This window comes from Panulirus ornatus, chromosome 9 (genome assembly GCF_036320965.1).
Source record: "Panulirus ornatus isolate Po-2019 chromosome 9, ASM3632096v1, whole genome shotgun sequence".
NCBI classification, from domain to species: domain Eukaryota; kingdom Metazoa; phylum Arthropoda; class Malacostraca; order Decapoda; family Palinuridae; genus Panulirus; species Panulirus ornatus.
In genome coordinates this window covers 48,328,686-48,341,117 of record NC_092232.1, presented here as the reverse complement: position 1 = coordinate 48,341,117, position 12,432 = coordinate 48,328,686, and the positions used below count along the sequence as shown (strand labels likewise).

Below are 12,432 nucleotides of genomic sequence, written 5' to 3'. Positions count from 1 at the left end.
GATTTGGTGTTAAGAGAAAATAATGCGGATAATTTTTGAAGTAGAAGAATGGATATTGGCCAATGGGGCCTTTTCTTCATCTGTTCCTGGCATTACCTTACCAATATGGTACGTGGTGAAGTATGAAAGAAAAGAAAATGTAGGATATTTGATAGTGGGGAGAGTTTTGAAGCTAATAGTTGATTTAGTGTTGATTAGTGAATGGAAATCAAGAGAAGTAAGGAAAGCCTTTTGAATGGAAAATCTCAAAAATCACTTATTGAAAACATGCCATTTCCAGTGCCTCGATGGTTAAAAGTTTAATTTGTACTTGCACCCCTCTTGTTTCACTATTTTTTCCATATTCACCATTTCCCGCATTACCAATGTACCGTTAAAAACAAAGGATGAGCCTTATGTCCACTCATTAATTCATACACAAGCCTCATTTGCAAATCATCCTTTGCAATCTGCGATGGTACAGGAGTATGAAAATCATATCACTAGTATGCAGAAATAATCTACCTCATGGGAAACAGTGCTTGAGCAAGGGAAACATCATGTGTAATAAGGAAAAGATATTCAAGACTAGGATGTACTCTGTTTATGATGATTGTGAAAAATCATTTGTAAGCATGATGAATAGAACGTATATAAAAAGTCATTTATAACAGCATTAGAGAATGGAATCTCAAGAAAAAATATACAATCCAACAAGAGCTGAGCTTCATTGCGAAAACTGATTACAGTATCAATATTTTCTTCTATTTTTCCTTTGGGTAATTCAATGATGCTTCAAATAAGATGGTGGAAGGAAAGATTGCCAGCTTTGATAAAACAGACTACATACTTATTTAGTTTTGCTACAGAAAATTTTTTGGAATATACTGTGTGTGATTTGGTCAGCATATAAAAGTGAAAGGCAACAAAATGTTGCTAGCAACAGTCTCATTTTTGATACACATAGGTAATGTAAAGTAATCGAATGTGAGAGCTTTGTTAGGTAGGGTTGAATTAGGTTATCATGTGATTGATAGGAATAATTTGAAAATGTAACAATATGAATTCAAAGAATTATATGTAGATTTTTAAAGTATGACATTTTTTTATGGCATATATTGCTTTTGTTATGCATTGATACTTTGTGTGTTGAATTAAAAAGACTTGTCAGAATGTGGAATTTTTTTTATAGTAATATAGGTAATTCCCACTGAACATTCATTTTGAAATAGTTTAGTTGAGATGTTGGGTAACTGATTTTTTTAAGGTTATCTGATACAGTATGGCCTCTGAAGTTTGGATTTCTCAAATTCTGAAAAATTAAGTAAATTTAAGGCCTTTGGACCTAGTTCCAATACTTGGAAAAATATCAGGAATTCAGAAATTTAGACCCTGCAAGAGACAGTCTTGCCAGTTGTTTTACCTTTCCCTTATTGTATACCATACTTATGTTTAGCCTTCATTTATTTCTTTGTTTTAATCAAAAATTTTAGGCCTTGTGTTATGTAGTAAATGTATATGCTACACAAAATTTCTGCATTTTTATTCAAAAATTTAGAATATTCTGTAATTCAGATTGTCCCAGATTCCAGGCATTCCAAATTTTAGAGATGATCCTGGTTACGTGATATATCCATTTAACACATTCATCACGAATGACAAGTGGAGGGCAAAGAGAGGAGAATATGAAGCCTTGAATGGAAGAGTTAGCCCTTTAGCATTCACACTTTTTTCCTTTGCCTTTCATTTGAGTTTTTATACCTTTGCTGATGGTTTTATGCAGACAGAATGAGAGATAAACAGCATAAAAGTAAATCTAGTATTGTGATACTCATGGAGGGGATGCTGCTAGACTGTTATCAGAGATATGCGTGGACAATGTTGCCTTCTTATTTGTTGTAATATATTTTTTCCACCTATCTTATGAACTGAGTATCATCTCGCCTTCTTCCTTTTATAAATTAGATGATTCATGAATGTGCTTGATAATTAACTTTATACATTTATACTGATACTGTATGTCATGTATGTTAGCAGAAGTTGGCAGATGTGGCATCATCTACAAAAGCAGATCATACCCCTCCCATGTGGTGTCAGCAGGTGATAGTCATATAGGAGGGTTTAGCACCCACTCATGCCCCCATTCCTACCACAACCCAGAATGTAGCCATGAAATTGTGGATGTTGATGGCCTGTAGTTGTTACAGGGTTAAAGGGTAGGGTATGTGTTACTGAAAGAAAGCACGTGAAGATTTAGAAGAAAGATGATTCAGAGTGAAGATCTTAGAAGAAAGATGAATCAGAATTTGAGAGAAGCTGTTACTGACCGTGAATAAAAGTAGAAGAGACACAAGTTTAAGGCATGAAAGTGTATTAGAATAGTTTGGAGAATGTTGATAACACTGCTTTTTATTTGTAAGTGATCTGTGGTATTTCCATTGTGTTTTAGGATAGATGCAAACACTACAGTTCTATAATGGTACTAAACAGTCATTTAAGGAATTTGAGAGTAACTGAGATAGAAGGAAATATGATAATTGGATATAGAAGGAAATATGATAATTGAATCCAACATGATTTTGAATGTTTAAAGCTAATGGAAAGCATGGTATGCTTGCTTTAGTTTTGCTCATCAGAGCTTATTTGGAAACAAAAAATTGCCTTGTCAGGTGTGGAATGCCAGTACTTTACTTTTCATATGCAACCATATTTGTAGTTTTGTTGTCTTACTCCAAAGAAGAAAAGTTGGTGAAATTCCTCTTCAGCTCTGCATAGCTATTATTTGTGGATTGGATATTGAGTGGTTTCACTTATCAGAGGTTGAATAGTGTTCAGAGAATAGTATATGAGTGGTGGAATGTGATTTGACCATGTATGTTATTCTGTGATCATTATGTGATGTACTAGTGATGTTATGAATTTCAGGGAAGTGTAATATTCTTTAATCACTGGTTTATGATACACAGGAGGGAATATAATCTGTGATAGTTAATAGGTAGTTGTCTGATGAATCATTATGGTCAGGCTCAAAGCATAAGAGTTAACCCTTCACTTGCAACATACTTCATATGAATCCAATTAGTAAACTGCAACTTGCATCATATGAGGACAGATTGCTCACACCTTCATTTATGTTCCCAGAAGATGTATGATTCCATCTCTTATCAATAGATGTTACTAGCAACCTAACAACACAGCTAGAAGGAAAGAACATGCATCAATTTCACATAAATCATCAGAGTTTGATTGTGTCATCTGGGCAGGAAACCAGATCAACAATGCTACTACTGTAGTCAGTTTTATCATCCAAAGACAATTTCTTGTATTGGTGTTCATATTTTTTATGGTTATGTTTTTCATTTGTTTATGTAAATAATAGGGTGAACATGTAGATACATAGATAATGGGATTATTTGAAAATGTAACAATACAAATTCAAAGAATTATAAGTACATTTTTAAAGTATGACATTTTTTATGCCATTCATTGATTTTGTTATGCATTAATACTTTTTGTGATTGATTTGAAAGACTGGCTGAATGTGATTTGGAATTTTTTTATAGTAATACAGGTAATTCATACTTTATGTAGAACGCAGGAGGTTTTAAGGTAATCTTTTTCTCGTTCTTGCAGACCAGAATGCAAAGCCTTGCACCATCACCTGAAGCGGCATATCGAACAATTCGAGAGGGTTTGGTGAAGATGATGAACTCAGAGGGCATATTAAGACCGATGGGAGGTGTGAATGCTGTCATTATTGGTGCTGGCCCTGCTCATGCATTTTACTTTTCAGCGTATGAAGGAATCAAGTTAACGTTTGGCACCAGTAATTCTTTTCAAAATCATTTAGTTAATGGTAAGTTTATATGTCCATCCCATGTCTGTGTTTATCAGTAGAAAATTATGAGAACAATGAGAGTATGTGTTACCAAACACATTATAACAGAAAATCATTTGATTGGTAACTTTCCATTGTGAAAGTGATTAGTATATCGATTTTTAATCATAACTATATTCTAGTATGGTACTGATTCACAATTTTCTAGTAATTTTAGTGCAGCATTTTAGTAGAGTACATGACTTTACTTTTTTCAATGGGACACCTAATTCTTGTCTATCTGGTTATCGTTTAATGTTACGATCATGAATTACAATGTTGAATTGGTGCAGGGAACCATCTTTTACTTAACTTGTTATAATTATTGGTCTTGATAATTGTCATTAGAAGTTGAATTTTAAGCAGAGCATTAGATATATCCTCCCTCACTCTCCTAGTTGGATTTTTTCCATTCTTGTCATAACACCCTATCTCACATCCAGTTTCTGCTGACCTTTTCATGGTCTCTCCATGCTGCTTCATATGCCCTGGTTTAGTCCATTAACATCATGTTGCTCCCCTTGTATACTACATCACTCCAATTCACTCCGTATAGTGCAAACTCACATCCTTCATGTTCAGACCCTCAGCACTCAAAATCTTTTTGCACCCCACCTTTCCATCTTCAGTTTGGCCACCCCCTTCACCTCGTTCCCTCCATTTCTGACATATATATCCTTTATGTCAACCTCTCCTTGCACTTTCTGTCCATATGTCCAGTCCATTTCAGCACACACTTTAGCTTTCTCAACCACTCTCATTGCTACACCTCTCTCTTACTCTTTTATTACTTACTTTATCAAACCACCTGTCAAACTTTTCATTTCCATCATATATACCAGCAATAATGATATTGATGATTGATGATGGTAATACAGATGCTCCCTGACTGATGACCATCCATACATATGACTGGAAAAGTATATACGTTGAAAGATTTATATAAATATGAAAATTACCCTTAGTCGTATGTCTGCCAGTGCTACCAGCTGTGTGTATATGATAGTAAATGTCAGATGATCCTGGCATTATGTACATCACAGCATCTCTCTCAGTTTTTGCTCAGTTACCATTCAGTAGGAGCGTGTTATTCAAGTGAATCTTAACTAATTTTGTGCTGGATTTGAGCTTTTTTTTGTTTTGAACCCCAAAGAAGATGACAAGCAAGAGGAAAGACCCATCACATGTTGATAGATCTGGCAAGAAGCTGAGGAAAACACTTGATTTGGGATTGAAATGAAGGTAATCACCCAGTATGAAGGAGGAAAAAAGTTAATGTGATTGCGCGTGATCTGCAGTTGTCCCATTCGATGGCATCCACAGTTTTAAAGGACAAAGAAAAATACGTGAAGCAGTTACCAAGTCTACAATAATAACAAAGCAACACCCAGGGCTTATCCATGAAATGGAAAGGTTTTTGATGCTGTCAGTGAAAGATCAAATTAAAAAAGTGTGTACCACTAAGCTTACTAATTATTCAGGCAAAGGCTAGAAGTCTTTTTGAGACTTTGAAGGAGTGACCGGGAGAGGATTACATCAAGAACTTCACAAGTTATGGTTGGTTCTGTAGATTTAAAAGAAGTTATTGCTTGCACAGCTTTCGAGTCACTGGTGAAGCAGCAAGTGCTGACAAAGGAGCTAACAAAATGTTCGTTGAAAGTTGGATGAATCAGTCCATGAACTGAAGAATCTTAGATAAAAGATAATAACAAACTACAGAATCGTGTAATAAAGCTGGTTAATAAAAAATGAGATAATCATGATAGAAATTGAGTATGCTAACATACGTCCATTTCGAGATATGATCGATCAGTCAGAACTGAACTTGGATGTATGTATGTCGGGGAGTAACTGTGCTTGCTCATTCATAATGTTACTTGTTGGTGAACAGTGGTTGCCTGCTAAGCACCAGAGAAAATATGTAGGATTCCGTTGGTTAGATTTAGTATCACAAGAAGAAATTGCAAATGATGTTCTAGTTTAGGATATTGTGAAAGGAGAAAGTTTAGAGTTAATGTGAATGAAAGGAGTGTTTTAAACTTAAGCAGAGGAGAGAAATATGTTAGTTGGAGTGTGAGTTTGAGTAGGGAGGACATGGAGGATTTGGAGTGTTGTGCATAACAGAGTAGATATAAGTATTTCATAGGTTGGATGAGTGGCTGAAATGCATAGAAATAGAGGTTATTATCTGGGAGGGCAGAGTTTGGGATGTTTTTAGGTATAAAAGTCTCAACAGCCGTGTGAGGATGCAATGCATGGGCTATAGGTGGGAATGTATGGAAGAGGATGAATGTGTTGGAAATGTTTGAGGACAAAATGAGATGTCAGGAGGGTTGATCAAATGAGGTAGGGGAGAGGTGTGATATAGAAGAGTATGGATGAGAGAGCTGAGGAGAGTAAGCTGAAATTGTTTGGACATGTAGAGGACAAGGATAGGGGAGACCAAATTGGAGACAGAAGGATGGGAGTGGATAAAATGAGTGTTTTGGGACTGAACATGCAGGAGTTAACTTGGAGAAGGCAAATGGTAGAGTAATTGGAAGAGGATTTTGGAAAGTTTTAAAAATTTTTATGGGACTTCTTCAAAAAACAAAAATATTGGTACATTATGGTTTTATTTGGTCAACTTTTTGTTTTAGTAATTTTGGAAGGGACATGTCAGATAAGAGATTGGACTACTGATATTTTAGGTAGAACCATGATGGAAGACAGACTAAAACAGATAGCAATAATGGGATGTAGACAATACCTGCTCAGGGTTTAGGGTAGTGCATGAAATTATCAGTGTCATAGGTTCGTCTTTCTGATTCATGAAAACTAAGATACTAGGCTGACCTTGATTATAGTTTTCCTAGCATACATTATAAATGTATATTTTTTCTCTAATTTCTTGTCTTCCACAGTCATATAGCGTTATTTTTTATTACCCATTTTTTCATTCAGTAACTGGCCTTGTTGATGACATCTGTTCATAACTAAAGCCTGTGACTCATTTTGATATATGTTAGTGTGGCTAATTTGATTATGAAGTAAGAAAATGAGTTTTGCTGAATGAGATCCAGTTTGATTTTTTGTAGGAGAGAGATACATTACAGAGAATTGATGTAAGCGAGTAAATGTTTCTCTTGCTTGTAGATGGGCAGTTTCAGTGTAATGTCATTTTGATTGAAAGAAGAACCAGAAGTTGTGAAAGAGTAAGTGTAAAGGGACTTTGAAAGGCTTTTGATATTTTTAGTATGCATAGAAGAATTGTGACCTTGATAATACCCTTAAGAGTGCAGTTTCTTTGAAATTAAAAGCAATGAGTATGTATAAAGATTTTTTATATTTGATTTGATATTTGTACTGAAGAGTCAGTGTGTTAGATGAGAATGAAGTGGAATTTATCTGGGGATATCGTTGAATCTTAATGAAGCATTGAAAGACACTTGGTGATTTGATATTTGTGTGAGATGAGAGTGAAATTGGGTCTCCTAGGAATGTGGTAGAACCTTATTGGAACAGATTGCAAGACAAGACAGTTGCTTTATGTTGGTAATAGGAGATTTGTGGTATAAGTCCCTTTGATATCTGTAAGATGAGGATGTTAAGTCTGTGTAATTGAGAGTTCCCCTATAGTAAAGGAGTGAGACTTCCGGTGAAATCTTTTGAGAGGGAGAAAAACTGGAGGTTCTGAAGGAGGATCAAGATTTGAATGATATTCTGTGAAGATTGCTGTTGAAAAACAGGTGACACAATCAGATAATGGTCAAGAAGTTATGTTCACTTTACATACAATATAGGGAGTTTGTAGTATAACATGCAGGAGGGTGAAAGGTGTGCAAGGAATAGAGTGAATTGGAACGATGTGGTATACTGGGGTCGACATGCTGTCAGTGGATTGAACCAGAGCATGTGAAGCATGTGGGGTAACCGTGGAAAGTTTTGTGGGGCCTGGATGTGGAAAGGGAGCTGTGGTTTTGTTGCATTATACATGACAGCTAGAGACTGAGTATGAATGAATGTGGCCTTTGTTGTCTTTTCCTATCGCTACCTCGTGCAATGCGTGGGGGGGGTTCATTTCATGTGTGGCGGGGTGGCAACGGGAATGAATAAGGTCAGACAGTATGAAGTATGTACGTGTGTATATATGTATATGTCTGTGTGTGTATATATGTGTATACATTGAGATGTATAGGTATGTATATGTGCGTGTGTGGACGTGTATTAATATACATGTGTATGTGGGTGGGTTGGGCCTTTCTTTCGTCTGTTTCCTTGCGCTACTTCACTGATGCAGGAGACAGCGACAAAGTATAATAATAAAAAAAAGTATATATACATACTTCCCACGTATTCCCTGCATGTCGTGGAAGGCGACTAAAAGGGGAGGGAGCGGGGGACTGGAAATCCTCCCCTCTCGTTTTTTTTTGATTTTCCAAAAGAAGGAACAGAGAATGGGGCCAGATGAGGATATTCCCTCAGAGGCCCAGTCCTCTGTTCTTAACGCTACCTTGCTAACGTGGGAAATGGTGAATAGTTTGAAAGAAAAGAAAATATATATATTGATTTAAAACCTTATTATAAAGGTATTTTTTAGTAAAATTTTAAGGAAATGGACATAAATAACATGCATAGTATAGGTGAAATTACATTAGTACAGAAAAGGATTCGGACATGAGAAATAATTGTAGGATTAGTTGTATGGCAGAATCTACGAGTTGGGGAAGCAAGGGGGGATATAATAGAATAAAACAAGAGATAAAGCTGTCCATGGAGGACTTGGATGTATTGGTAAATAGACGGTTGAGGACTTTATGTGCAATGGAGAGCATTTTGTATGCCAATAAGTCAGCTTGGTTGGTATCATCAGTAATTATAACCATCTTTTGAGTGTGGAAAAGTTATATTTTCTTGCTTGATAAAAGTTCAGGATTTGAATGAGTGTTATGAGGCAGGATGCAGTTAATTCATTCTTTGAAAATACTTGTAAGATTGAGATGTCAGATAGCTGTTGAAAACTGTTTCACTTACTAGATATTTAAGTATGTGTAACTATTTTATGTCTTGTATGGTAAAACCTCTGTTATCTGTAATTTGAGACTATGAAATGTTCAGACCAATTCATTTTTCAATTTCGTTTAGCAACCCTCAATTATCCAAGAAAAGTAAAAAATAAAAAAAAGATATGCAAGATATTTCAAATTCCGTTTTTAATGCACCACAGAGATTAGTGTACTCACTACCAAGTGTTTCATGGCACTGATGATTATTTACCATTTCCCATGCCCTTTCTGGCATGTTTTGTGCTGGTCTTGCACATTTTTGTATTTTTTGTGATGTTCTGGATTTTAGGGCCATGTAAGTGTCATCAACAATTGCCTAACAGCTCCAGCTCCTCAAAGTCATCTACATTTTATATGAAGCTTCAGAGGAATGTTTTAAACCTTGAAAAGAAGAGGAGCTTTGCAAGAGGCTGGCAAAGTGTGAGTCTTAAGATGGCACTTATGAAGGACTCCAGCATCATTTGCTAATTTGCTTACATAAATTAATACTTCCTCTGTGTGAGATATTTTGGAATATTATTTATGGATCATTTGATATACTTAAAGAAAAACAAAGCAGTGGAGAATTGATCCAAAACAGCTGATTCCTCAAAGCATTTTGGGTAATAGAGGTTTTATTGTACTTATATTTTATAGTTGACTTATATCTTATGAATTGTCTTTTTAGCTGGTGCTGGCTGTGGAGCAACACTTCTACATGATGCTATTATGGTCCCTGCAGATGGTATGAATAATGTTCTTTTCCTTTTCATATAATTTCTATATGCATTCAGAGCAGGAATTCCCAAGTAGACTTTTTCTTATGCTCATTGTATTATGATCTTGAAGTATTGAACACAACACTATTCCTTGAAAGATATGCTTAAAATTACTGTGTTGTTTTACCATAGATGTAATGTCATTTGCATTAATTCATGAAAATTCTTCTTTTGAAATATGAATTTCTGTTAGTGAAGCTATAAGGAGATTTTCTGAGGATTTGTAGGATATTTTATGTAGATCAGAGTTTCCTGATTGATGAAAGAACATTATTTCTATTATTAATGGATAGGAAAAGAAGTGATAACTCATACATAGAGATTGCATGGCATAATAGCACACTGCATTATATTATGATTTCAATAGCAGTATTCCCTCTCATGCACATACTGCCCTGAAACATTTTTTGGCAGCCATTTCATTTATTCATGTGAAACCAATCATGTTCTATAAAATATGGTTGCACTTCCATGTAAAACCAGAGCAAAGTAAAAAGTAGATATATATTTTGATTCCTTGAAGTCATTCATGTAGTATTTAGCACAACAGCTTGTGTTTTCACCAACAAAAATATGGTAAACACAATAACTGTTTTGTAACAAAAATGGAATATTTAGAAATTTTTCCAATATTGTTCACCCATTTTAGTTTTTGCCATTGGGCAAATAATAAGACATTAAATATAATTCAAGAAATGAAAATATTCAAAGATCTTGAATGCTACACCATGCGCATTTCATATCACACTTGTTTTTAGAAACGGGTATACTTGCTTTATTTTGGTCTCGGTCTACATCAAGCTATCGTGCGGTCAGGTTACATACAGGGGAATGTGACTTCATTTATTACATAATTTTGCAATCCTTACAATTCAAAATGGCATCAAATGATAGAGGAGTTAAAAGAAAGTGTGTGAATTTTATAATGTATTAAAAGATGACCCACAGGTTACATTTGATTTAACAACCTTTTGGCATTTTTCATAATTCTGTTGGTCAGTATAATAAGTGTCTCGGTTTATTGTGGTTGTTTTTGAATTTTCCTGGCATACATATAGTAGGGTCACAGTATAGCATAGTTTAATATAATGATTTCAGTATAGCGCTAGCACCTAAATTACTCTCATTTTTTTATTAGGACTTTATCCATTTTGATATAATGCGAGCTCAACAGGCGGCATGCCACAGGATACCTTTGCTCACATGCCACATTATCATCTGCCTCAGACCTTTGCTAGCATTCAAAGAGTATGTATGCTTCATTTACCTCATGTATATTTCTATACTTTTTCCCACTTGAATTGATCACCACTCTGCCTATGCATCCAGAAGTGAGCCTGTTGAAAATACTGATTGAATTTGAGCATGGCACCTCTGTTGCTATAACATGACCCTGCTGTATGAGACTGTAAGAGATTTTAGGGAAAAAGGAAATTCATCCCTATTTTAGTGTATTAGTATTTACTTGAAGTATACAAAATTATAATCTTTGTAGTATTATTCAGGTACAATAAAACTAAATATTATAAAAAAAATTTACCTTTTGTTGTGGTCTTGTATATTAGAGGGAGTTGCAAGGGGTGCTGTAGGCTGGGAGACAGTGATGGTGTGGGCCAGAAAAGATGGATGTACATGTTGCTACTGGCTTAGGAAAAGAGGCAGCATGAGGCTAGTCATGTAGGGTGCAGTTTGTCTGCCATGCAATGTCCCTGCACCTCCAGGTGAAGCAATCAGAAACCTGCAAAATGGATTCAGGCACATAGATGCTCCCATCAGATTCTAACTGTGCTGGGGCATCGTCAAGTTTGTCATCATTTAAAGCATTGACCATTTGCTGGCTATGTGCATGCATGTAACAGGGTTAACCAAACATGGTATTTTATGTAATAAGAGCCTGATTATCCTGAAATACAACAGCACACACACTTTTACAGCATCTCTTCGCAGCACTTCACATCACTTTTACTGAGGGATGAGACTTTATTGTATGCACAGAGGGGCATTTATTGCAGTACACTGCTTTGGTTCATATACAATTGATTGTTGAAATTTGAGCTAGTGAAATGTTATGGAATACACCATCGAATGCTTCATAATTATTTATAAACTTTATAAACAATTTATCGGCATGTAGATGCACACACATCACAACACTTTTACCTGTGGTCTTTAGTGCTGGGCTTAGCTGGTTTCCTTATTGCTGTAGGAACCTCATCCAGAGCAACAGTTTGGGATTAGATGTAGTGTAAGTGTTTTGTGTACAGAGATGGTAGTAATGCAGATAGGAATCACTTGATAAATCACTGTGGGGTGGGGGAAAGGAAAAATAAATGGATGCTTTTTTTCAGTTTTGATAAACTGGGCATTGGTTGAGGTTGTGTTTGAGTGAACTGAAAGGATGTATTAGAAAAAACTAATGGTAATAGTTGGATACTCATGTGACATGGTAGGGCTTAATATACATTGAGAAATTTAAGCTTGGAAAAGAGGTGTGTTTGAAATAATACCTAGAGAGATTGAATGTAGAATGGCAAAAGGTGAAATTAAATGCAGGTAGAGGAGTGGGTAAGGGATGAGGTATTTAGGGAGCACTGCTTAGAGATGCAAGAATAGAGTTTGGTGTACAGAAGGGAGATGGACTGGTGCGAAAGGGTTTAGTCTAGATGGAAGTGGAAATTAGATTGCTAGCGAAAGAGAAAAGAGAGATGTATGAGTGATACTTGCAGGGAAGATGTACAAGTGAAAGTAATTGGAGGTCAAGAGGAAGTTGCAG

The 12,432-nt window shown here is 35.6% G+C and overlaps 1 protein-coding gene across 1 annotated transcript in view; it reads left to right on the top strand.

The window, feature by feature from the left end:
- The window catches only part of LOC139750397 (mitoferrin-1-like), a 29,276-nt gene that overhangs the window by 6,032 nt on the left and 10,812 nt on the right, over window positions 1–12,432 (top strand). Inside the window, exons 2-3 of the mRNA XM_071665142.1 lie at window positions 3,613–3,835; window positions 9,569–9,625. Of these exons, the coding sequence (XP_071521243.1) occupies window positions 3,613–3,835; window positions 9,569–9,625 (280 nt within the window). The remainder of the gene's footprint in view (window positions 1–3,612; window positions 3,836–9,568; window positions 9,626–12,432) is intronic.